Source organism: Ostrea edulis, chromosome 10, assembly GCF_947568905.1.
Source record: "Ostrea edulis chromosome 10, xbOstEdul1.1, whole genome shotgun sequence".
NCBI classification, from domain to species: domain Eukaryota; kingdom Metazoa; phylum Mollusca; class Bivalvia; order Ostreida; family Ostreidae; genus Ostrea; species Ostrea edulis.
The window spans coordinates 17,498,447-17,525,957 of record NC_079173.1 but is presented as its reverse complement, the minus strand read 5'-3'; the positions used below and the strand labels follow the sequence as shown (position 1 = coordinate 17,525,957).

The 27,511-nt window shown below is 33.8% G+C and overlaps 1 protein-coding gene across 3 annotated transcripts; it reads right to left on the bottom strand.

Annotated features, from left to right (window-relative positions):
- Window positions 1-6,569: 6,569 nt before the first annotated feature.
- LOC125665218 (uncharacterized) lies at window positions 6,570-26,413 on the bottom strand. 3 transcript variants are annotated; one of them, XM_048897854.2, is made up of 16 exons: window positions 26,089-26,413; window positions 25,914-26,004; window positions 22,190-22,288; window positions 21,842-21,940; window positions 21,007-21,105; window positions 20,666-20,764; window positions 19,987-20,075; window positions 17,113-17,449; window positions 16,825-17,016; window positions 15,902-16,117; window positions 15,173-15,237; window positions 13,996-14,260; window positions 13,444-13,585; window positions 12,997-13,239; window positions 7,768-7,848; window positions 6,570-7,633 (listed from the first exon to the last, which is right to left on the bottom strand). In XM_048897854.2, exons 2-16 carry the CDS (start codon window positions 25,983-25,985, stop codon window positions 7,200-7,202), a joined length of 2,532 nt encoding a protein of 843 aa, XP_048753811.2. In that variant the 5' UTR covers window positions 25,986-26,004; window positions 26,089-26,413; the 3' UTR covers window positions 6,570-7,199. The 3 variants fall into 3 exon arrangements, with proteins under 3 accessions (XP_048753811.2, XP_048753810.2, XP_056008113.1); XM_048897853.2 differs by having other exon boundaries at window positions 6,794-7,633; window positions 13,435-13,585; window positions 26,089-26,412; XM_056152138.1 differs by lacking the exon at window positions 26,089-26,413 and adding an exon at window positions 23,121-23,160 and having other exon boundaries at window positions 6,794-7,633; window positions 13,435-13,585; window positions 25,914-25,987.
- Window positions 26,414-27,511: the final 1,098 nt, after the last annotated feature.

The window sequence follows — 27,511 nt, the reverse complement described above, 5'->3', positions numbered from 1 at the left end:
GTTCCGTTTGTATTGAACTGATAACAGCTAGTGAAAAATTTGTATTAAAGAGTAACCTCTCATCTGAACAGCAAATATTGAAGAAGAAAAAACATCATGGACAAAACTGCTTTTCATTTAGGTTCATATTTCAGCTACAGGAGTGATATTGCGAATTTCTGAGAAAATATCCTTTTTATTTTCTTTCATCAGTATATGCACTCTAAGGTTGAATTCAATGTAATTACAAGAAACGAAAGGTTTTTAAATACAAAAACACTGATATTTACTACATTCCAACAAACACTTTTACGTAAGTAATTATCCTTGTAAGTGAGTTGGCCTCGATATCTTGCACGACATATGCACTCAAGATTATTAGAATTAAAATGATAGGGAAATTTTTCAAAAGATAATAAATCCCGCTTTAACAATCAAAACTGGTTCCAGCAGAAGCATACATATGAAAGGCACAAGTGCATGTGGACAGATGATTAAGTATTGAAAACATGAACATCTCAACATCTTATAGTCTTTATTGTCATTGAACAGCTTTGTGAAATGTAAACCATCATGCCTGAAGAGATTATCATACGTCAAACCATGCTCAGTTTTAATAATTCCATGCAGATATCACAAATGTTAAGTGATTGGGAATCGAACATGGTCTACATGTGTATATACAATATAAATGTATTTGCATCTGCAAAATGAAGACTTTTCAACATGTTGATCTTCGAGAACAAGGCTCCTTCTATGCTTCTATGTGCGCGGTGAAATTCTCAAACACTTAAAGATTTTCGAGCTGGCTCTTCCGGCTTACTGATAGTTCCTTGCTCCACGTGCTCTTTTAGGTTTGTCAAAACCATGGTTTTAGTAGAAGACATAAAATAGAACACACTTCATTCACTTGCAACTTTTAAGCTTAAGGAAGTCCACTCCTGACTGGATCTGTAAGAAAAAAAATGCATGTATTTAAGAAAGGGTCCAATCCTGAACCAAAATCGAGGTCCAATCCGGCACGTTTATCGTGGAAACGACCATAGTCCAATCCTGCACATTAGCAAATGTTCAAGTCAAGATATCTATCTAACCAAGGCAATTTAAGGGACAAATCGCATACACTGGTTCAAGTTTTCATCAAAAGATATGTGCAGAGTCTATTTTACCGCAAGTATCTTTCTTAAAATGCATGAAAACATGATTAGAAACATCTTCGCCCGCTTCGTATTCTATCGATGCAACATCGTCAACTTCGATCAATAAATTTACAGTTGTACGTGTACATGAGTAAGAATTCCAACAACCAATCAACTTAATGATGCCTCCCTGGCCAGGCAGTGTTTTAAATTCATAAATTCGTCGTCTAATAAGTCGGTGAAATGAAGAGTTTTAAGAGCCTACCTTTGTTTGGAAATGCCGTCTGCCATCTTGTTTTGTCCAATCCTGCACACGATCATGACAGTGATGATATTCATATTGACAATAGTATCTTTCTGCTGGTAGAGGTATATATTTACGGTACATTGCGAGCGATACTTGTAGATGTGATATCTAAATTATAATTTGTGTTCGATATATGGTTTGCTTACAGCGCGTGTATGTTATACCAACTCTTGAAAATATTTTGGTTCTTTACATGAGAACATTTTGTATCATAACGAAATAACAAACATGTGCTTCCGTATGACGTCATTGCATGACTGTTACAAATAGATCACGGATGTACCTTAATAGAAAATGGAAAATAGCACTCTACCCCAGGATTTAAATATTGGTCTAACTCGCGATAATGACGGTAAAACACCCATAATATATCAGAATTACTGATAGAATCCTACCACTTTCAATAAGAAATAATTAGTAAACATAGTTCTAGATTGATATAAAGTCTGCCGGGGTAATAATGTACATTGATTATTGTAAAGCGCTTTGAGCAGCCTAGGCTGGAAAAGGCGCTATATAAACCAATCATTATTATTAATCATTATTATATGTTAATATAGAACCTTCTATATAAATTGACTGTACTTAAGTACATAAATTACAAGTGAAAACCATAAACTGACCTCGCAATCCAATGTTTTGTTTTGAACACCTTTCCAACTCCAGGAAGCCTTAACATAGCTGCGTAGACATTTCTCATATTATCCGCCATATTTCTCTCATGTAGCCATATTTATATTACCCGTATATACACCAAACGTGTATGTCACACCGGAGTGATTTGTCTAGGTGGACTCGACCAGTGCACATCTATTATAATGTATAGGGAATAAATAAAATCAAGTGTTAAAGCGTCATGTTTTGCTTTAAATTACAAAATATTTATTGTATACTAGTGAAACATTTTGAAGATTGGGATGATTTAGTCAAAAATGCGAAAAGAGCTTTTCTTGCATACATGCAAGTATTCAGTTTCTTATTATATAAATACAGAAAAATAATTCGCCAATTACATACTGATAGAATGGAAAAAGCGAAGAGCATAACATATTTATTATTGATATCAATTCTTTCAAATTACAGGTGCATGCCTATTTAACAGGTACCGGAGATGTGCACTTACAGAAAATGTTAGAGTCTCTTTATTCTGATAAATTCACGAAACAAAAAGTTAAACTCCATTTGTATCTCGACATAACTTTACAACACGTTGTCATTCCATTATAGAGACTGCGACATACCTGTGTCAATGAGGATATCTTCAATTAGGGAAGATATCAGAGACGAATATTTTCCTTTATTGAATGCTTGACTGGTATGGGGTTTTGCTGTTTATAGAAATCAGGAACTGGATCATGCACGTACATATACACTGAGCATCTGGTTTGATATATTGTGTGCAAAATTCAAAATTTATCGATGATCACATGCAAATAGATATATGAATAAGGGAATTATGATCGGAAATACACATCTGGGTGAAAATAGGGGTATTGCATTCACAATCCAAAATAAACAGTTGATTACACCAAAACATACATAAAAGAAAATCTATAAATGAAAATACAGTACAACTTTCGAGATTCCTTATCTCTTTGGGAATCACATAATTATTTAAGGTCATTTTGCATGTACATATTTATTGATTGAACTGATGAGAGAGAGAGAGAGAGAGAGAGAGAGAGAGAGAGAGAGAGACTTTCCTACTTCGATGTACAATATCATTTTATAGAAGAAAAGAAAATCACTGATATAAGTGTACGCTTACAAACATTACAAATTTCCAGCTATTTTAAAATTTGTGATTCACAGTACGTTGCAAACTTACAGAAGGTGATGCTTATAATTGAATTCATCATTAGAAATAGAAGAAATTTGTTTGTATTTTTGCATTTGGAAAATACTGACTTTGTATGCAAGGTGAAGATAACGAACAGTGATCAATCTCATAACTCCTACAAGCAATACAAAATAGATAGTTGGGCAAACACGGACCCCTGGACACACCAGAGGTGGGATCAGGTGCCTAGGAGGAGTAAGCATCCCCTGTTAGAATAACGGGAAAAAGTAAATTGTCAAAAAAGTGGGGGAGGGCAGATCAGGTCCTTTGCCCAGCCCAAACCCCCGCATATGTGCCTGATATAACATTAACACAAGTTCAATTCAAGTTGAAAGAATATTGAATATACGTGGATCAATTTACTCAAAATCATTTTTACGTATGAAGGTATATCGTAGAATAATGACCACAACAAAGGAGCTCGAATGTATATAGTCCCCTGTTGATAGTATGTAAAATTCGTCCCCGAAAATTTTGAAACATGCTTTCCGTCATAGCAGAAATGAATTCATTTCAAAGTACATATAGATTGAATGCAAATGTGGGTTTATTTTTTTTTAGCACCATTAGGTTCATTAGAAGAATAAACCCAGAACTAAGCAGCTTTGTTCTTATTGATACATGTACCTAAATCAGTATATGAATACAGATATAAATTATATATGGTTTTTAGTGTGACCGAATAGATAGTGATACTTATACTACTAATCAAAAAATAAAATGTTTATACTCTTGCCTTTTGCAATTCCCACTTATTCCTTGTACAAATAGTATACTAACACTGTATCATATCAAAATAAAACTTCAACACGAACTTTACGGATTTATGAATACTATATCTTATCGAATACATTTGAAATTTCGATGTACAACAGTATGTCTATAGTTACCATAAATCCATTGAGCCAGATCAAATTGATGATGAAAAAGATGAACGACAACAACAATAAAACAAAACAAACAACCCCAAACAAACCAAGATGTTTCGTCCGATGTCCAAAATCCTAATTCGTGGAAGGGGGAAGGGGTGGTGGTTAAAAGAGCCTTTTACTTTGACTGCCTCAATAGTCCCCCACTTCATTTTCCTCAATCGTTCGAGGTTGGGCTGGTATGGTTGGTTAGACTCGTGCACTATGAGTGCCTCATAATTTTTTACCCAAACTTCATTTTCTTAATCGGTGATGGTGGTAAGTGTCTTTTATTATTCTGTTATTTTGTTGGAGTGGAAAAACCATTATTAATTATAAACTATAATCTCTTCTAAAACAATTTTTATGCATAGTTTCTTTTATAAAAATGTCCTGAATACATGAATCGATTATAAGTGCACTGTTTTTTCCCGCGTAAGGAAGTACGACGCCTGAGCCACGGATTCAAAACAAATTCAATCAGCTGTTTCTACCATCATCTCAAAGCGAAAGAAAACGTGTGAGATGAAAAAGAACATCTATAATTGCGTATTTTGATATTTTGGTTTATCTAACTCGTTCATATGGTTGATATGCCAAGTCTCGTAAATAAATACTCCATATCAACTCGTTGCATAAACCAAATATCATAACACGCAATATAGATAACCTCTATATCCTTTCTCTGATAGAGAATTTTTCATTCTTTCTCTGATAGAGATTTCACCTTCCTTTTTTCGATAAAGATATCATCTACATTTCTCTGATAAAGATTTTATCTTTCTTTCTCTGATAGAGACTTTATCTTTTTTTTTTGGATAGAGATTTCATCTACATTTCTCTGATAGAGATTTCATCTACATTTCTCTGATAAAGATTTTATATTTCTTTCTCTGATAGAGATTTTATCTTCTTTTCTTTGATAGAGATTTCATCTATATTTCTCTGATAGCGATTTTATCTTTCTTTCTCTGATAGAGATTTTATCTTCTTTTCTTTGATAGAGATTTCATCTACATTTTTCTGATAGTGATTTTATCTTTCTTTCTATGATAGAGATTTCAACTTCTTTTCTTTGATAGCGATTTCATCTACATTTCTCTGATAGAGATTTCATCTTTCTTTCTCTGATAGAGATTTCATCTACATTTTTCTGATAGCGATTTTATCTTTCTTTCTCTCATACAGATCTTCTTTTCTTTGATAGAGATTTTATCTACATTTCTCTGATAGAGATTTCACCTTACATTCTCTGATAGCAATTTTATCTTTCTTTCTCTGATAGAGATTTCACCTTCCTTTCTTTGATATAGATTTCATCTACATTTTTCTGATAGCGATTGTATCTTTCTTTCTCTGATAGAGATTTTATCGTCTTTTCTTTGATATAGATTTTATCTACATTTCTCTGATAGAGATTTCACCTTCCTTTCCCTGATATTAATTTTATCTTTTTCTCTCTGATAGAGATTTTATCTTTCTTTCTCTGATAGAGATTTTATCTTTCTTTCTTTGATAGAGATTTTTTCTTTCTTTCTCTGATAGAGATATTTTTTTTCTTTGATAGAGATTTTATCTTTCTTTCTCTGATAGAGATTTCAATTTCCTTTCTCTGATAGAGATTTCACCAAACAAGATACAGATAATTATAGACTGACTTCGGATCACTTAATTTAGCAAACATTTTTAATGTTTCAGGGATTTTTTCTTATAGGGAATGTTTTTAAAGTTGATAGAAATATATGCCTGTTTACCAAAGAAAACCACGTGACCAGGATGTAGTGGGTGAGAACCCCATTACACTTAAAAGTAGATAGTAACTGCTCCTTTACCAAACACTTGACACTTAGAGTAGCAGGTCTTTTGGGTGAAACCTTAAAATTGAGGTCCTGTATCGAAGTAAACATTGACAAAGATAAAGTACCCTCACTGATACGGCCCTGCGCAATATGCATAGACATGAATTGATGGTACGTCACCTTCTATTGGTGATGTCGCTGTATAAGTGAAAGGTTCTTGAATGAGATGCAGCAAACTGTGTAATATGACTGAAATTTGTCCTGTCGGGTGTTTGAACTCATTCCCTCCCCGTGTTTTACAATGGATATTTCAATCACATTGCATTATTCATTGAAATTTTTTAAAAAATTGTCCGACAGATGAGATGTGAAAGGGTGTCCCGTATCAAGAATCACAACCCTTTTCACATGCAAAAGATCGGCTCACTGATTTTTAAAAAAGAGTAGTCTCTCTTGGGACTGTCAGGGGAAACTCCAAAATTTGCTACCGAATATATTTCAGTTACTAGTAACCGCCGTAAATGGCTAAAAGCTATAGTCCCCTTCGGGTTTGCAATCCTATAGGGGACTAATAATAAATCAAACACAAAACGTTTAACTTGTTGACTTGATAAGACCACGAATTAATGTTGTTTTATACATTCAAGACTCCATGTATCATAAAATCAATGAACAATGCAAGCATACACTGCATGATATGCAAATACATGTGCATTAAAGACGTTTTGCGACTAAAAGGGGAGGATGTATAAATCCTGTGTGTCTTATTCATTCTCTACCCTCCCTGTCAATGCTGAAATTTAAGAAATCTTGTAAAATGATTTGAATTTTTTTTATACAAACATCCAACTTTCGTTAGCCTAATCAACTTATAATGCAGAATTTCAAGATAAAATTATGTTATCGTTTGTGAAGAATTTCCTAAAATTTAAATAAGCATATTTGTCAGATTTTTAGTTTTATCTTAGTTACACTCATTATTCTAATTCTTAAATTTCTGTTTCGCATTTCGTTCCGCGTTTCAGCATCATCCATATAGTCATGAGCATTTGCTTCAATTTATTTGTCTACCTTGAAAAACCATCAATATCCACACTTAAACATATAGGAGAAAATACTGAAATGTGCATTTTTACCCCGGTCTGAAATTTCTGAAACTAATCGCACCTGGTATATTTTAATCGATTTCAGATATCAACTTTGTTTAGGTATTCTATGAATTGTTGTCTATTCTTGATCGTTGGCTATCACCTCCTCGACGTTGGAATTTACGTCATTTGTGTCCATGAGCGGTGTTTCGGAAAATTGTATTTCATGTTCAGTGGCGTCGTAATACTTTGCATCGTCTGGAATATCAAATTTCTCATTCGTTTCCACAGCCTTGGATAGCATCGGTCCATCCACTTGAGGAATAATCAAATGCACAAGATCGTGACGATCAATGGCCTCTAGCGCTATCTTAATGTTGTATTTCTGGGCGTAATGTGGGTTATTGCCGCGGTACTTTCTAAGCATCCACATAGCACCATATGTCATACCCAAGTACTTTTCGATATCTCCGTTCAGAAGACCTAAGTTCTTCCCAAAAATTCTTGCTTCTTCATCATTCAGCTGACGTGCAATGTCTGTGAGAGATTTCATTTCCATTCCTGGTACTAAACCTTCAAAACAGAAATACGTGGCAACATTGACATATAAATTTACATACACCATGTCACTAAGCTTCAAATGAAAACATACAACAAAACAATTTTAAACACAATGACACCAAATTGATATACATATAGATACACACTTGGATTTTCTGATTCTGTTTTCTCGATGAATTCCTCCAATTCCTTCTCATCCTGAAGACTTTGCAGTTGAATAACAGTGGCTACAGTATCAGAAAAGAGAATAATAAAATGATAATTTGAAAGATATGAAATTATGGTTCAAACAATCGGTCACGCATATTGTCATGTATCTAACATGAAATTGAAGGTAACGAACAGTGATCAATCTCATAACTCCTTTAAATAATACGAAATAGATAAAATCGAATTATCAAATCTATTGTTGTATCAGATGAATATGAATTGCGAGTTGATCAGTTTTCTTATAATCAGTTATTACGTATGATTGATCCATTACAGTTTTACGCTGTTTTGTTAAGAAGAGTTGAGACATTTTACGGCGGTTCACTGACTGAAATATGTTTGGTTGTGAGTGTTGAGGTTTCCCTAACAGCCCGGGCCCGCTGTCCCCAGTGAACCTACTCTTTTTCGAAATCGGAAAAATTATCTTGTGCGTGCGAAGTGAGTTGTACATGTAATCTCTGAGATGAGGACCTTTTTACGTCCCATCTGAAGGGCATAAAAGTTCAAAATACATAGACAGGTAAAAATACATGTCATATCGTGCATACAAGCAGTTGTACTATAAAAGGCGAAGATAACGAACAGTGACCAATCTCATAATTCCTATAAATAATACAAAATAGATAGATGGGCAAACACGGACCCCTGGACACACCAGAGGTGGGATAAGGTGCATAGGAGGAGTAAGCATCCCCTGTCGACCGCTCACACCCGCCGTGAGCCCTATATCCTGATCAGGTAAACGGAATTATCCGGAGTCAAAATCAGCGTGCCAAGAAAAGTATTCAAAGTTTTCTGTAAAAATTTCATACGTGTAGACATTGTATAATAACATGATTGTCAATATTTGTAAAAAGTCCTTGCATCGATTGCACGTTATTAAAATATCTATTTAGTGTAGGCGTAAAATCACTGGATTCTAATAAGAATGTAATGCATTGTTGACCGTTTGTCGCCCAGTGACGCCTTTTGACGCATTTTAAGTGCCGAAGAGATTGAATTGGTGGCGTTTTGTTAATAATTGGAATATAATGCTAAACATTATATTATCAAAAAGTAGAGTGAAACCTAAACCAATTTTTTACTCAAAAAATTTCTGTACGATATTGGGAATTCGTCGAAAACAAGTATTTAAAATCGCACATCGTTGCCGGAAAGTACATTTAAAACAATTGAGCCGAAATGACAAAATTTGTAATATCTTCTGGTTTTAAAATCTTTTCTACAAAATACATGATTAAAAACGTATATCATATTCGGAAAGCTTTAAATTGAAACATTTGCTACATTTTTCTTACAGTCATATTTAGGTACGGGCAAGTGTCACGGGGTTATTCCTGCATGAAAGGTTAAAAACGGCAAAAATGCACTATGACGTCATTTGTGATTAGCGTGTATAAGTGTGCAAATATATTACAAAACGATACATACATTTTGTAAGTAGTTTTACATAAAAAAAAGGTAATGAACTTATATAGGTAAATCATTTATAGGGTTTTTTTGCTAAAAATATGCATTAAGGTAACTCCATACTCGCAGTTTTATCTGATACAAGTTTAAAATGTGTATTTGTTTCCATTCATTAAAGTTAAAACTAATAAATTATCAAATAAAATACATAGGTCATCACACTTTTTAAGATGTGAGACGTACATAAACAGAATCCTATATCACCGTCAGAAAATTGCAATTTTCCTTAAACATTGTTATCAAAATTCCATACAAACTGGTTATGATGATATAATAGCATTCATAACAATTTCATGAAACTGTATCTCCACAAAAATATACAAAATGTCTGTAAAAAATACAGAAAATCATCGCATAATAGACTTGATAAAGAAATCAATAGAAACTGAGTTATTGCCCTTGGATTCAATATTTTTGAAACGTATCATTGATTATTCATCTATAACTTAGACTTTTGAAATATTTTATATTTAACAAGATTTTTTACAATAACTATAGGAAAAGACTTCAACAAAATTTATGTTCGTATCATACATAAATCTAAATAAATCATTGATTTTGCAAAATCCGATGACATCACAGGAGGATGGAGTTACTTTAAAACTACTATTTTACAACCTAACGATTTTGACAACATAAAACATATGAGTATATAAATATAGAGTATTGCAATTTTTTTGATATGTCAAAGAGAAATAACAATTGTGTACGATGCTGGTGTTGTCTCTTTGATCTAGTCCTAAATAGTAATAATTCTTTTCAAAGTATGCCTGCAATATAACTGCCTTATAATCAGTTAGCACTGCATGTAAAATCCTGCAAGAAACTACTACATAGAAATAAAAAGGGACCTGTAGGATAATACACAAGGAAAAAAGCGTCGGTGCAGATGGTGTATTTCTCTAGGACTGATTGAAGCGCGAGACTGTGTATGAGTGCAATATAAAGGTGCATGTTTCCAATCCTACCGTGTTCATGATCTCATACTCCATAATTAGTTGTATTGATAATATTGTTCTTTGATATTTTATTGAAAGTAGACATTAACGGCAAACTGACAACTCAACTGTATGACAAACGGGATGATGTCAGCTTCTCCATCGTCAACTTCCCATATTTGTGTAGCAATATTCCATTATCACCTGCATATGGTGTTTATATATCTCAACTGATTCGATATGCAAGAGCTTGTTCTGGATATAGTCAGTTTTTAAATCGAGGTAAGCTACTGACAAACAAGTTGATGGTACAGGGATTTCAACAGTCTCGATTGAAGTCAGCATTTCGCAAATTCTATGGTCGTTATAACGATCTAGTTCGTCAATACAACCTCGCATTGGGTCAAATGCTGTCTGACGTGTTTCATGCCGATTGTTAAGCCGTTCTTGGCACACTGATTTTGACTGCGGATAACTCCGTTTACCTGGTCAGGATATAGGGCTCACGGTGGGTGTGACCGGTCAACAGGGGATGCTTACTCCTCCTAGGCACCTGATCCCACCTCTGGTGTGTCTAGGGGTCCGTGTTTGCCCAACTATCTATTTTGTATTCCTTAGTTATGAGATTGATCACTGTTCGTTATTTTCACCTTGCATGAGAACCAAAATATTTCTCATTGGCTTTTAGATTAGTTTTGATTCTATATCATTTGTTGTTACGATAATACAGGTACCTACATGTTAAATTTTACAAACCATTTTGTAAGCATGTATCATTTTATAACATAAATAGAAAAAATGCAATAAGAATTGATCTAGATCATATAAACTATAAATATATGGTAACATATTTTATCAATATATTCATTGTAGCAAACCACGTCTATTGTACCGTACGCCAGATTGGTAAGCGTGACTAGCGATGATGCCATATATTTGGCTTATTGAAAAATAAACAAACCTCGTTATAGACGCATTGATATCTGTTGTGTAGGTTTATAATCTTTAACTTTGACGTTGACCTGCGCATGTTTTTTTATGATATCATTGCTTACACGACGTAAATACTGTGATAATATATTGGACATTCTTTGTATTTCAAGTGAAAAAAAGGGTGGATAAAGTCATACTACTTAATTCAAAACTTGCCATATTATTTTACTGGTCAATTTGTATCTTTATGTGAAGAAAAGGATGAAAAATCACCAACAGACACAAAAATATCCGTATTTTTGTGATTGATTGGCTTATTCAGTTGTCATGATAACTGTATGGTAAACTGATTAAAACTTTTTTTTCATTTTGGAATCTTTATAGGTTACATTATAAAATTGTGCGTGGGGAATGTTTTGATTTTCATTTGAAATTTTTTCATCAAGGTTTAAGAAAATTTTTGAAACAATTGCAGGTAGTCACGTGTAACTATACGCATCTTTTACTTCAATGTTTATGTACATGTATATATTTACAATAAATAACACTTCATTTCATAAATGTGTGTTTTACAATTACATGAATACAAATATTTTTTTAAATCTATTTAAATAATGGCTGATAATCATTCAATTGGTGAAAAAACACACTTTGAGGATTCGTGGCCTATTTTCGTTGTCTGGGCAACCGTTTCACAACATTTTAGTGCATAATCAAAACTTTAAGAATTTCACTTTCAAGATATATGCATAGATTACACTGTTAAAATATGACAGGAAAATGCTTTTATTTCAATTCGAAAAATTTTCAGCAGCTTTGATAGAAAACGCAAAACCTCTGGTAGTAAGAGATATACATTCATGCTGAAGTTATCAGTTTAGTAGGTAAGAATATTACGTTGGAAGGTATATTACAGAATAATGACCGCGCCATTCCTTTCATCTTTGCAATAATCGTGTAATAATGATATGTATATCACCGTCTATACTAATCAATTCTGTGTGAAAAGTACTCCCAAGTTGTAAAATGACACAGTTGAATATGTAAAATTTATATGGTACCAATTTTGATGCACCAGATGCGCATTTCGACAAATAATGTCTCTTCAGTGACGCCCAACCGAAATGTTTGAAATCCAAAATAACAATTAAGTTTTAGAGCTATTATAGGCAAAAACAAGTGTGCCAAAAAAGTGGAGTCAAATTCGTCTAAGGATAAGAGCTATACGTGAGGCAGATAATCCTTAATTTTGAAATGAATTTCTAAATTTTATAACAGCAATTAAATATACATCCGTATTTTCAAGCTAGTAACGAAGTACTTAGCTACAGGGCTTTAGAGACCCTCGGGGACTAACAGTCACTTTTTTCAAATATGTACATTATATTTCACGTCTGAAAATGCAGTTAAAAGATTCTTATTTTAAAGCTTTGGTTAATGAACTGCTGAGGATTCTGTGAATGTTTTATATTGTTTAACGTCCCTCTCAAATTTTTTTTCACTCATATGGAGACGTCACCATTGCTGGTGAAGGGTGCAAAATTTAGGCCTATGCTCGGCACTAACAGCGTTTGAGCAGGAAAGGATCTTTATAATCCACATCTACTATGACACGTGCCTCTGTTTTTGCAGTCTCATTTGAAAGAAAATCCCATTTAATCGCCTCATACAACAAGCAAAGGGTACTGAAGAACTTTTCTAACTTGGATCCCCACGGGACAATTGCTGAGTAACATAGATAGAGTTCAAAAGAAGAATTGATGAAGTCTCTGCATGAGTGAAAAATTCATGAATAAAACAAGACACATAAACGCAATTCCTTACGTTCACTTAATGGTTTTGGTGGTGGAGGAATTTTGACGCCGAAGAGAAACTCAGTTAGTTCCTCGAGCTCAATTTTCACTTTATCTACGACGATTGTCTTTCCTTTCCCTATACCGAGACAACCTGTGTTGGCGACCTTTTGTTCTATCTGGACTGAGGTATGGTTCATCTTCTCAATTATGACTTTTCCCTGGGGTTTGTCAGTATTCAAGACAACCATGTCAACAACGGTGAACGTGTGTCCTGTTCAAACAAGATCCATATTACTTAACGATTGTTATACGTGAATTTCAATACGAATCCAAAACCAATCCTCCGTATTCCATCGAAAATTTGCTTAACAATACATTCTTATCCTTAATATAAGATGGCTTGTCCAAACACCACTTTTAAATTGATAAATGTGCTTGTGTGAAGGAAAAAATACAAAATTATTACCCTTTTTACCAACAAAGTCCATTACAACTGAACCATTGCCGTCGTCATCCCTGTCAATGTCGTTGTCATCAGTCCTCGCGTCCACCTTTGCTTCATCATCAATGATGTTCGTCTCACTAGATATCTTCCTGCAATTCCCTTTAAATGAAAACTGATGCGGTATTTGGATTAATAGGTATAACTTTGTAGACATCTTTAAACGCAAATCATATTTTGGTAAAACATAAAAAGAAGATGACGTCTATTTTCTGAAATGAAACAATGATAATAAGCACATATTTAGGAAGATATCGCGAGTATATACGGCTTAGGTAGAAGTTAGTATATTTCATTTGAGACACATATTTCCAAATAACCTTTAGTTAAGTATTTAAAGCCTTCAATGGACAACACCTATACTTTGACATGTATTCAAACAAAAGAAACTTATACTAACATGGATGGAAACAAAACATTAAGTATTTCCAATTATCCACTGCTACAACTACACATTTTGCTTACTTCTTGAAATGAAGACGACACTGGAAAACAGTAATATAATAATAAATTCGCCAAAAATACCTTAAATGTTTGGTTTTCATCAACGATAAAAGTCCCCTTAGGACCATCTACTCTATCACAGCCTTCATTTTCCCACTTCGGTTTGCTCTTTCGTAATTTCCTAGGGGTCCAACACTCCAAGATAAGTTGAAATTTGCCGCGTTCTTGCGCAAGTCTTGTAAACACTTGGAATTTCACCTTTCTTTCTTTCTTCATAGACCTCGTTATGGCATTGATCACCGCCACTTTGTCATTCTCTACTTTTTTCTTGTTGGCTCCAGCATAACTGAAATTATTGTGCTTGTATTTATCAAGGTGATAAAATGCAATACTGACAGGACTAAATAATTTGCATTTGTAATTATCCTCGAGTTCAGGGAACAGTGATTTCGATGAAATTACTTCGTCATTTCTAACATTTGTTCCCCATTGCATGTCAAGGAAGTTGATAGACCTTAAACATATACAGTATTCATGGTACAGTAAAATTGGATATATTAGATATAGATTAATATTGTTATTCAAATTACTTTCAACTTTTGTTCATTTATAGCTGATGATGGTCCAGAATTTCATTTGATGTTTCTACTTCTTCCATACTAATTTTGTAATAATTTCCCATGTCGGTGATGAAAAGGCATTTATTTAGATTTATCCGTCCATATAGGATAACAATATTTGACACTACCAATCTGTATATTTCAAAATATATATCCCGGCAAATATTTATAATATGATTTTGCTTGCAAATAAACCAGCTGAAACAAAAACTATTATCAGATTGATTTAATGTATACATCAACGTGTGCGTTCTAATTGATTGTTCGGAATGCGTATGCAAATCCAAACTACAGAATTCCGTCACAAAATGATGATATATTTTGTTTCCTCTGACGATAATCAAAAGAGTTAGGGTTTTCGGAAAGGATTGAAAATATAATTCTAAATTATTTCGAAGTAATGTCATAAAGAGAACTATCTACGAATACATCAACCAATCAACGAGAATTTCATTTCATAACTTACACTAAACGGAATGGAGATGACGAAGAGAAATAGGATCTTAATGAAGATGTTAATTTTGATGGTGGTGACCACGGTGGATGTGATAGCATAAGTGATGCGAATGTTAATATTACTGTGTTCATCTGGTACCTGCGTGTACCATCTTAAAGTGCGACATAACTGAAAATCTTACATGGAGAAGTGACTGATCTTGAATACGGCAGCTCTTCCTTTGAAATCTTTTAACGCATGGATAATCTGTAAAACAAATAAAGTGCACCGCCACGGCACATGATACGCCCGTCACATATTGTTAACAGTATAGATTGTACCCATTAAAACATTTTTTATATCACCTTAATTAAATGTCACAGTGACCTTAAAGTAGGATGCGACACACCTTCTATCTAAGATGCATTAGTTGACAAATTTTGGTGATTCTAGGTCTAATAGTTTTCAAGTTATGAGCCGGACAAATTTTTGTCATATATGGCCATATCTTCTTAATGAAAAGTCACAGTGACCTGGTTTTAATGTGCGACACACTTTCTACCCAAGATGTATCTACAGACAAAGTTTGATGATTCTAGGCCTTGTAGTATTTAAGTTACGGGTCGGACACGAAAAAGCTAACAGACGGACGGATATGGCCATATCTTCTTAATGAAAAGTCACGGTGACCTGGTTTTAATGTGCGACACACCTTCTCTCCAAGATCTATCTACAGACAAAGTTTGATGATTCTAGGCCTTGTAGTATTTGAGTTACGGGTCGGACACGAAAAAGCTAACAGACGGACGGACAGACGGGCGGACATGAACGCCATACCATAATACGTCCCGTCTTAAGACGGGCGTATAAAAACCATTAGAAACATTGATGAAAGAGGCTTAAATCATTTGTTTGAATTTAGACAACGAACCTCCCAGTCATCGGGGTCCTCTGGATCTTCCTCCGAAGTAGCCAGCACACACATCTCTGCCTCCCCATCAATCCAATTATAGTGAATTGGTAGCTTCATCACGATATCTTTTTTCGGCTGTTGTCCATCGCTCATCGACATGTCAAACACATTTGTCATCAAAAGAGGTTCGGATTCGTCATCCTCATCCTCGTTTACATCTTTGGTTTCCATTACCTATCAAATATAGGTGGATATTATTAAAGCTTTTATGACTATCTGCTCATTTCTGTGCTGCAATTAATGAAAGGCGAATATAACTTAGAGTGATCAATCTCATAAATCCCACAAAGAATACGAAATAAAGAGTTCGGGAAACACGGACCTCTGGACACACCAGAGATGGGATTTTGGTTTTTAAAAAACGGTAGTTTTTGCCTCTCTTTACAGCTTGAAATTGCCAGTCTTTATATATTAATATATATATTAAAATTGCAGAAAAATTCCATGGTATAGGTAATAAGTAGAAAAATATATCAAACTATGACTAAGTACACATGCTGCACATCTAATTAATAATATATTATATATATGTATATTCATTTTGATCTACGTAATGAATTTCCGCATGCTCATCGAGAAAATTCGACGTTATTTTTATGATAACAACAAAAACCGACCATTACTTCGGATTTTTCACGTTCACAAATTTGAACTAATGACTAACATATAGTACAGCCTTTTCATTACATTTTCTTGTATAAAGTACTGACTTTCATTAAGCATAATTTCTCCAGGAAACCTTATAGGTTTAGCGCTGTTCTTAATTAGCTGTATTCATGTAGTCTATCATAAACAAGATTTGAATGATAATTACGTTTTCACCACATTAAGAAGTTTTAGCTAGATAAATGAATGTTAGATTATGAAGCGTTTTGCCTTACATTCAATTCCAGCTCTCCCGTTGTTTCGAACGTTTCCTTAGAAATGCTTATTTCAGCATCCGGTTCTGACATCGGTTGGATCTTCACTTCCTCTTTAGGTATTGCAAACGTTTCCTTTTTAAAGACACTTGCAATGGCAAATTGTGTTGGACCTTTGATATTCCTTTTTATGGTTATCAAGACTTCTGTTGTCTGATTTAAAAAAAAAACGAAAGAAAATGATGATTTTTGTTTACGTTCAAGTAAAGAAACTAAAACTCTACCTTTTAAAGGTGATACGATGCTTACAATTTCATCGTCGTTCTTCACAAAGTTGTCAACTCTCCCGATGTGTCCAAGAGGTGATACAATCTTCAAATGTTCGTTACATTTAGGTACTCCTTCGACTATCAACGACAGTGTGAGGGTTTTCCTAGTTACTCCCCAAGTTCGAATTTCAAACATATCACTGTAAGGTATCTCCTCCTCTCTAAGAAGTGATTTTAGCTCAGTGAACTCCGATTGCATTTTACGACAAAAAAGAATGAACGGATTTCGGACATCAATGGCTTTCACTGTCAAGTTTAGCATCGTCAATGGACAGTCTTCGTTGGGTTTCACCTGAACCACAGCGAATTTTATCCCCCTTTAAATGGCAAATATATTCTGAGTAATTCGATAAGTGAGTATTTGAAATATATCTCACATGACAAAATTATGTTGAAACAAGATATGATTATAATATGTCTATTACAAAGTCTTCTATACGAAATACTTGTTGTATAAAGATGGGTTTTTTTCTGATTATGATCATTTCCCCCTACATTAACAACTCCCTTGCACAAAATCCATGTCAATCTTAATTTCGTTTAAGAAATTTATATCACAAACTCATTATTATTATTATGTTTATTATGTTTATTTTGTTTATTCAGGCAAAGCATCAAATAAATTACAAATCATAATAAAATAAATTAATAATGTCAATTAGGGATCACAAATAAATGTTTTGGCACATTGTTATCATATGTACACAATAGAACTCCAGATATTATCACAGCTATTGCTACAATGCAAGGTGAAGATAACAAACAGTGATCAATCTTATAACTCCTATAAGCAATACAAAATAGATAGTTGGACAAACACGGACCCCTGGATACACCAGAGGTGGGATCAGGTGCCTAGGAGTAGTAAGCATCCCCTACAATCAATATCATTATCACAGATACATGCTTATTATAGAACCATATCTTATCACATACAATACAAATTATATACCTTTGCCTAGGATAACCCATAGAAGTAATTGATAAAACCTGCTTATTTCCAATGGAGACAAAAAAAATTATGAGTTGATTATAGCAACAGGGGATGCTTACTCCTCCTAGGCACCTGATCCCACCTCTGGTGTGTCCAAGGGTCCGTGTTTGCCCAACTATCTATTTTGTATTGCTTGTAGGAGTTATGAGATTGATCACTGTTCGTTATCTTCACCTTGCATTATGTATGACTAAAACAGCATAGGTTGAACGTTAGATGATTTTCCTAGCCTGACTTAAGTAAAATTATATACATTGTTTAATCTTATATTAATATAGAACATTTTAAAAAATGTATCATCATACACTTTACCATAAAAACATTGTATGTAAATGCTTTCTTCCCTCCGACGGGCTTCTTTTGCAAGATGCAACTTGACAGCAGATTTAAAGCTAACTCTAGTAATTAGATTTGTTGATCGATTTAGATAAATTGATTAAATAATTTTCATAATTTACAAAAAACCCTGTTTTCTTTCGTAAAACTCGTGTTAAATCCAAAACGACTGCATGCAAATTAGCTACATGGTAATAATTTCTCCATATAATAAAGTTATATATTTTTTTATGTTCAAGTTAAAAGATCACGGTCATTGGAATCATGACCTTGAAACTAGTTTGTAGGTCACATGACTCTTTCATCATTTCTGAAAATTTCATATCTCTATCGGTCCTGGTTCGACAGTAATAGACTTTTTATAACCAAGGGGGATACTAATTTGCAGGTCACAACATCCTTGTATATTTTCTAAAGATTTCATATCTTTACAAATCCCAGTTGGAAAGCAATATGGGTTATGTTAAAGATCAAGGTCACAGGAATGTATTGAAGGATATATTACTTTGTATCCTCTTATCCTTCCTGAAGAACCCATGTATCTATCAATTCCGGTTCTAAAGTTATATCAGTTGTTATGTTCAAGGTCACTGGAGTCACTTGACCTTGATACTAGTCTGTAGACCCCATCATCTTTTCATTATTTCTCCAGATCCCATGGATTTTCCAGATCTGGTTATGAAGTAATTCTCAGTACTCCTTGCTTGTCGTATGGGGCGAGTAAATGGGGTGGTTCTTCGGATAAAACAGCTGGCAACTCACCCCTTGTCATAACTGGTGTGACACAATAAAGACCCCCCCCCCTGCTCAAAGCCTGTAAGCGTCGAGCATAGGCCTACACTTTGTAGTCCTTCACTAGCAAGGACGCCTTTAGAGTGAACAATTCTCGGGAGGGACGTTAAACAATATACAATCAACGAATCAATCTTATCATTTCTGATGATTCCATTTCGCTATTAATACCGGGTTTAAAATCATATCAATTTTTATGTGCAATGTTATGGAGTCCCTTGACAATGATACTAGTTTGTAGGTTCTCATTGCAAAAGACCCCAATACACAATATGAAAGGTGAAGACAACGAACAGTGATCAATTTCATAACTCCTATAAGCAATACAAATTAGATAGTTGGGCAAACACGGACCCTGGACACACCAGAGGGTGAATCTATCAAGTTATATCTTTGGAATTATTTTTCCCATAGATTTCTATATTAGACTCACAACCCCATTTGATTCCCCCAAAATGTACCCTAACCCCTTTAATCTGACAACAAATAGATGCATTGTCCTTTCATATCCTTGAATGTATAATACTTTCATCAACGAGTCACGGAAATCGACTGCGGACATTATAAGGCACAAGAAAAAAGCGGAAGAATATTAAGAATCGAGTAAAAACTAAAAATTTAAAAACTTTGTTTGGGAGACTGAATTGTAAAGATAACATTTTAATTCTGCTATCATCACCTCCGCAATTGCAGCAATACAGAATTGATGAAGTAAAACGAGGTGAAACTCACTCATATCTATATCCAGGTACTAAAGGATTGTGATTAGTTATAACTTCTAAGACCTTCTTTTCTTTTTCTCCCATATCCATCACCCAAGTCTGAAAAAAAATTGACCACATATGAGACGATTGGATTTTTAAAAAAAAAAAAAAATCCTGTTAATATAACTTACGACAAGAATTATCTCTATATGCACTTTGATAAAGAACATTAAACTAATCGATGAATCGAATAAAGAAAACTTAGCACTAGTGCAATAAAAGACAGCATCTTCATCTGCCAAAATCTCCGCAAAATTAATGTATACAGTTTTACACCGTACATGTATCATCGAGACACTATGATTTTTGCCGTTAATAGCAAATTAATATAAGATAATATCATTTTTGTGGAATGTATATACATAATGTATTATCCATAATTGTGTGAAAACCGGTTTGAAGGAGAGACAACATGGAAATATACAGGAGCGAATTCAAAGTTGAATGGCACGGAATTAAAACCACTAGCATTGGTCATCAGCATGTGGTATGTGTTCATTTCTTGCTGCCCACTGTTTATTATGTAAAGGACACGACGGCATATTTTTGTTATATTAAGGGCAAATAGCAAGCAAAACATACATTCACTAAAAGAGCAGATATCACCGGGGATACATCAATGGTGATAAAAAAGTATCTGTATTTACCCAGTCCTGTAGATTTGGTTCTGCGCCAAACGTTAGTAAAACTTCCACAACGTCAACACAGCGTGATATCACTGCTTTTTCAAACGGAGTGTGATTATCCTTAAAATAGCGTATGGACATAACATTAATTCGAAAGTTTTTAAAGAGCATTTCCCTAATTACAACTTGGTTTTACTACAAAGTAAATATTTTATCCAAAGAACAATAGATAAGTAATTTCTTTCAAAGACTAAAAAAGTTTGTTTTTCTACTGCAAATACATATTCAAGTATATAAAAAGACTTTTAAACAGTGTTAAGACAACAATGTATATCAGATTGATTAACGTTGTGGCTAGTCACCCAGTCTAAGGATGTCACTTGAGCACCGTTCGCCACCAGGTGGATGACCACATCCAGATGACCTCTTGAGGCCGCGTTATGTAGAGGCGATCGTCCATTCTTCAACACACAACATGAATATATTACTAACATTTCTAATTAGAAATTTTCTTTGTAATTAAATTTATATAGAAAACAAGCAAAATTTCAAATTTATCATGCAGTACTACATCAGGTTATTATAGTAGCTTAGATTTATCTCCAATTGTATTGTCGCCGGTTTAAGTTAAAACTTCTTAAGTAAAATTTATATAAGATGTTAAATCTCACAAATATAGAAGGATAAGATACGATTGTACAAATTGAATGGTTGATTGTTTCTTGACTTAAGTGTAACATTAATCTAGTCTTCGACAATATATCAATGTCAACATGACAGTCATGATATTTAATTAATTGAATTCTAACGGTTAACTTCAGTTTCTTCACAACATACTATGTAAGCAGTCTATTCAGTCTACCGTTCAAAACACCATATTTACCCACGCTGTGACAACTCATTCTTTAAATTAGCAACGTTACATTATTAATCATATGCAACTCAAGTTTTCAATCCACGATTTACATTCCGGTTTATCGATTTCAGATGTATATTATTCATGGTGATAGCTTTCATAGATTAATCCATTTAAATAATTTGATCAGATCAAATTGTTCGGGTTCATAACACCTGTATTTATACTCAAACATAGTTCGGTGCATTTGTATGCTCCCTAACGAGCGTGACGCATTTTCGTTAGTGTCTGCCGATATATGAACCTCTATATACAGATTGTCCTGATAATTGCATACGTACGTGATCAAAGCAATTTACACGAGCGCCCTCATCTAACAACAATTTCACAATGTCCAGGAGCCCCTCCTGCGCTGCATAGTGTAAACATTGAGATCCCACCTTGAAATATATTTGATAAATGATGAAGCATTGTACATTTAAAGACTTCTTTTGTAAAAATAAATGATATCATTTACAAAAGTATGAAGTGATAAAATTTTGAATTTAAATTTACTCTAGCTTTACACGATTCATGATACAGAAGACGTTTCATTGACGTAATAGATATTTATATATTATATTGTAAGTTTCATCTATGTAATTGAAAACTGATAATAACATTAATATTTGTCGCTATATATTGTATACCTTGTCTCTGTAGTGTATATCGGGTTTCTCCGAGAGAAGGTAATTTGCTTCCGAAACTTTTTTATCTCGAATTGCTCGTTGAAGACGAATTGCAAGAAGCTGAAAAATAAGTTCGATATAGATTTATATTCCATTAAAGTTTAATGATATGTGTGTGTGTGGAAATATAGTCAGTTGTAGATTTTTAATATCTGATTTTCCTTTATTCACAATTGGTTTCTTGATTTCATTAGAGTTACGTGGATCGTTGAATTAATACGCAGACCAATATTAACATGATAAAAATGGCAATACATAATTCAATAATTGTAATCTTCTTTCGTTTACATACAGGCCAAAATGTATTTTGTAAAAATCGGTCGCAGTATCTTAGTGGTACAGCATTTCGCTTCGTGACCGTGAGTTCGAGCAGTACTTGTGACATATCCACGTCAAAGCTAAGACGTAAATATAGGTAACCGTTGTGATTTCTCCTTCACAAAATGTTCAGTATTTAGAAGTAAACATATTTGGTCTTTTGGACATGCCCTTAAAAACGGAGGGGCGTTTAAGATTTATCGCTGATATGGCCCTGAGCGCTAAACATATGTCTAACTTTGTGGTGCTACATGTATGAGTGAAAAATTCTCAATGGAACGCAAACAAAACAACCCAAATCGCACTATCTATGCAAGTGATATGATATTGCGATTTTTAGTACTGCACATAGTGCCACTGTTATGTAAATTTGTCTAAAATTTTGTACAAACACAAAGATCTATCTGCAAACTTACTGCTAAACTTGACAAGCAATAAATGACTTCTAACTGCATATTTTACAGATTAACGTTCTTGTGGGGGGGGGGGGAGAGAAAAATATCGATATGAAAAAATCCAAAATACCACAAATATGAATACTCAAAGGAGACAGACTTGCGAGAAAGGAGCTTACCTGCTTCTCAAGACAATCCGGGGTTTTTTTCTTTCATCATCTATATAATTCACGCATGCTTTAATGACTTTAACAATACTTATTATTACTTAATCTACTATATAAATTGATATTACATATTTTTCTGTTTTCTTACTTTAATCTGCAGAAAATAAGCAGGGGTGAAACAGTTTCATCCCGTGACCTATTCTTACCCGATCACGTGACGAACTATTTCCTGATAACTTGTGAAAGTATTGCCCGATTAGCAGATTAGGTAATGAAACAATTATTTCATGCTTACTAGGGAAACAGTCAAAACTATTGCCCATTGGTACTTGTGAAAACCCGTGAAATTGTAGTCCTTGGCCTACGGCCTCTGACAGGGTCCTCGCCACTACGTTGGGACAATAGTTTTGACTGTTTCCCGAGTAGGCATGAAATAATTGTATACTAAACGGTTAATGCTATCAATTTAGAGACAGTTAGTAAAGACGTTCTCATTACAGTATCATATTTTATTCATATTCAATTTAAATCAATAAATGAAACTAAGATGCTTCAGTGTTTGATCTTAATTTCGTAATATTTTGTTGATTTCTGGTTCTGATCCAAGTAAAGGTAAATGCTTTTACTTGTTTTGAAAAAACCTGTTAAGATGTCAAAGCTCATTTCACATTGTATTTTATTTGTGTTTCATATCAACAAGTTAAATGAAATGTTATAAACATGGAGGGTTGTTTCTTAATATTGACTCAGTTTTATAAACAATGAAGAAGGTATTAGTTCATAGAAAATTATCAAAGGAAATACTTCAATTCTTGGGCATATTATACGAGTATAACCTGGTTTGGGTAAGTTTACGCTTTATACTCCACAAAGTGGATAATAAAGAAGCTAGACTTGCTAAAGTCTCTATGTTTAATAATCAGTGCTCTCTTTAATATACAATTATGGACTGTTTAGCAGGGAGACATCACAAATTATCAGGTCTGAAAAGAGTTATCACCCCAGGGCGCCTTAGTTTTATTATCCTGAAGAATTTGAATGTTAAAAAAAACTATCACACACTTATTGACTTTTACCATGTATCTTTTTAGATAAAATGTCAACAAATTCGTAATAACTTTCTCTGCAAAAAATTCTGATAACTTTTCAATAGTTTCCGAGGGCTAAAATTAATGTTACCCTCAACTACATACATTATTTTGTTTTACACGCAATGCCATGCATTTGTTAGATATATCATATGTTAACGAAAGCGAATTATTGAGGTTTGAGAAAGTTAAACGAGAGAAAGCTTTCAACTGTGACGTCACAGTAGAATGACGCAAAACATAACGCCAAACGTAAACATTTCATAACGTATTTTAAGATAAAAACGTAAACGTCAAGGGAAGTGCAAAGTTGCATTAAAATAGAAAATATTTTTTTCTCGATTGTTATTTGCGAGCGTTAATGTTGACGCTGAAGTTTATGATTAACGATCCCGCATATTTTCAATTATTTTTTGATAGAGCTTTCTCACTTTTGCCATTAGAAGTTATCTTTTAGAGAGAGACAACACAGTTGTCACCCTGCGCGTAAGGGATATATCACAAATTGTCTCCCTCCACGTGACCAGCCCTCCACCAATGAAATTGACTGTATTATTCTGAAGGATAATAATACTTTTTAATAATCCCAAACATAGATATGTTTGGTGACATTTCAGTATGGTAGAGAGCAGATATTTAGATTTCTGAAACACAGTAAAATTTGAACGAAATGATAAAGTAATGAAAACAACATAGAGACTTGAGCAAGTCTATAAAAAAGTGAAAAATGGCCCATAGCAGGTTATATTCGTCTAATATGCCCCAATTAAAGGCATTCCTCATAATTGAACGCAAAAGAAAAAAAATACTATCTTTCGTCTATCAAAAAGCATTTAAATTCTGAAAAATACAAGTTATTTGAGCCGCGCAATGCTTCACTTAGCATCCATGGCAAAGTGTCTAGCTGTGAAAGCAGCCATCTTAGTTCTACAGGACCCATTCATCAAAATATTGTAAATGTAATTAAGCCTATTGAAGGTGAAATTTGAAGTTTGTCATGACAGAAAATATGTGTAGGCTATGCAAGCAGTGCGTGTTTCGCTGCCCTTTAAAGATCAGCTAACTCAGCTACGACAGCGAAAATACGGGAAATTGCATTGTTAGGCCTACTCAAAATAAGTCATCAAAAAATTCAATAATTGTAACTCTATGAAAATTTCTACTACATGAAAACTTGTGATCCACATGTTAAGATGACTGACGTCATCTGATATGCTAAATATGATTTTTTTTTTTTTTTTGCTTTGTTGACAGACGAATCAATTTAGGAACCAATACCTCCCTTTCCTCCGTGCGAAATGTATTTCAAATTAAACAGGGCAATGTTTATTTGGTAAATCATTAATACGAATATAAGATCTTTGGTTTAATTCATTATTCGATCATCATACAGAAAAAGATGTTTCACAAGGGTGGTTTGCGTACAAGTAGATTTTCTATGTCTTGCTTGACAACTAGAAAACAATATATATTTTAAGCTGAAGTATCTCATTCCACACTTTGACTTTCTATTCCATAGAAGGCCCAAAACAGTGCTGCGATGTAAATTTAAAGAGAACAAATAGTTCCGACAATTGGTTGTCAAGGGGGTGTCCCCATACTAAACCAGGTTATCCAAAAATTACCTGCATTCTTCACTTTCAATTTCGCCAATCGGGGCTAGAATACAATAAAATTAGATTATTTCTGTGTGTAAATAAAACACTCTAGTCCCTACCTCTTTTTCCCTTTTACCATCTTTAGATGTCTCATTCTCTCGTGGCAAATGAACGTCTTCTGAGTTACTCATATTGTCTAATTATGTCATTCTGAAAGGTATTGAATAGCAATTATTTATTTATAGCTGCACTTTAAAACTTGAACAATCATTTACTTAGAATTGTCATATATACCACTTTAAAATATGAAGAGAAACAATCCTGTCCACAAATTACAGGTACACTTTCGCTAGTATACTGCCACATTTGAAACGAAGGCTGGACTTTTACAACTCATCTGTATAGGTTTCCGTTCTGTATTTATAATTGCTAGTTCAATTGACAGACTAGTCCACTTGTCAAATTCTCAAGAGTACGATCACTGAATTTCACACTTTTCTCTTTATAGAAAAATAATACCAGGGGAGAAACTCCTCTACACGGTGTTTTACTGTTGACCTACACAAACACTTTAATCGTGGCACTGCTGGATGTTTCTTCCCTGTTTTTTTGTGTATGATCAGATATATCGGGTCGGTAATTAATGACAATACCAGGAGGTATAGGTTCTCCGCGGTGTATAACTAGTGGTGTGTTTAAACTCCTGCTAGTCATAGTTCAAATAACGTACCACTTATATTACTCAGACTAAGAACTGTCGCACTGGATCTGTTCGTCCAGTCGACTCTCGTAATTATATAGATATTTTGTTTTTCATTAAAAGGCTATAAGTTCGTATTACAACTTCAAAACTGCTTCATATTTTGTCAATTTAGGTTCATTAATTATCATTCCGATTCATATTACTTTTCCTTCTGTCTGATATATATATATATATATATATATATATATATATATATTAGAAGTTGATTCGGTACAGTGTAATCAGAATGACACATTCCATAAAAAACAATAATTTACTTCTAGTGCTTTTTCCATGTCTACATGGTTCATCAGGCAGTTCAAATATACAAAAATTGTTCAGCAACGTCTTTGTTATGACGGTAATTAAACGAGTCCTTTATGCCATCATAATAACGTTAACCGGTAGCATTTGGTAATTGTCTATAATCCCACGTATTTTGTAAAAATATTATGCTAAATTTTTACAGTAGTTCATTTGTTCAAATAATTATTTTCTATTAAGACTTGGATTTTTACAAAATATGTGGGATTATAGACAATTACCAAACGCTACCGGTTAACGTTATGATGGTGTCATAAAGGACTCATTAATTTGACGTCATAACAAAGACGTTGCTAAACGACTTCAGTATATTTGAACTGCCTGAAGAACCATGCAGACATGGAGAAAGCGCTATCAGTATATATATATATATATCTGCTTTCAGCATTAGGCAGGCACATCCATAAAATCATACTTAGGCAGACATATATAGTCCATGTTTAAACTTCAATATTTTTCATCATGCATTCGATCATTTTGTTTAGCTATCACCCTATTTGTAATTTTCAAATCAATTAAAGATAATATACCAAGAATGAAAGATATACAATTTATGATGTCTGCCTAAGTTTTCAGATATCCGTAGTAATCCTTAGGCAGACATTGTATATAATTTTATACAATTCCATCGTAAGGTAGACAATACATTTT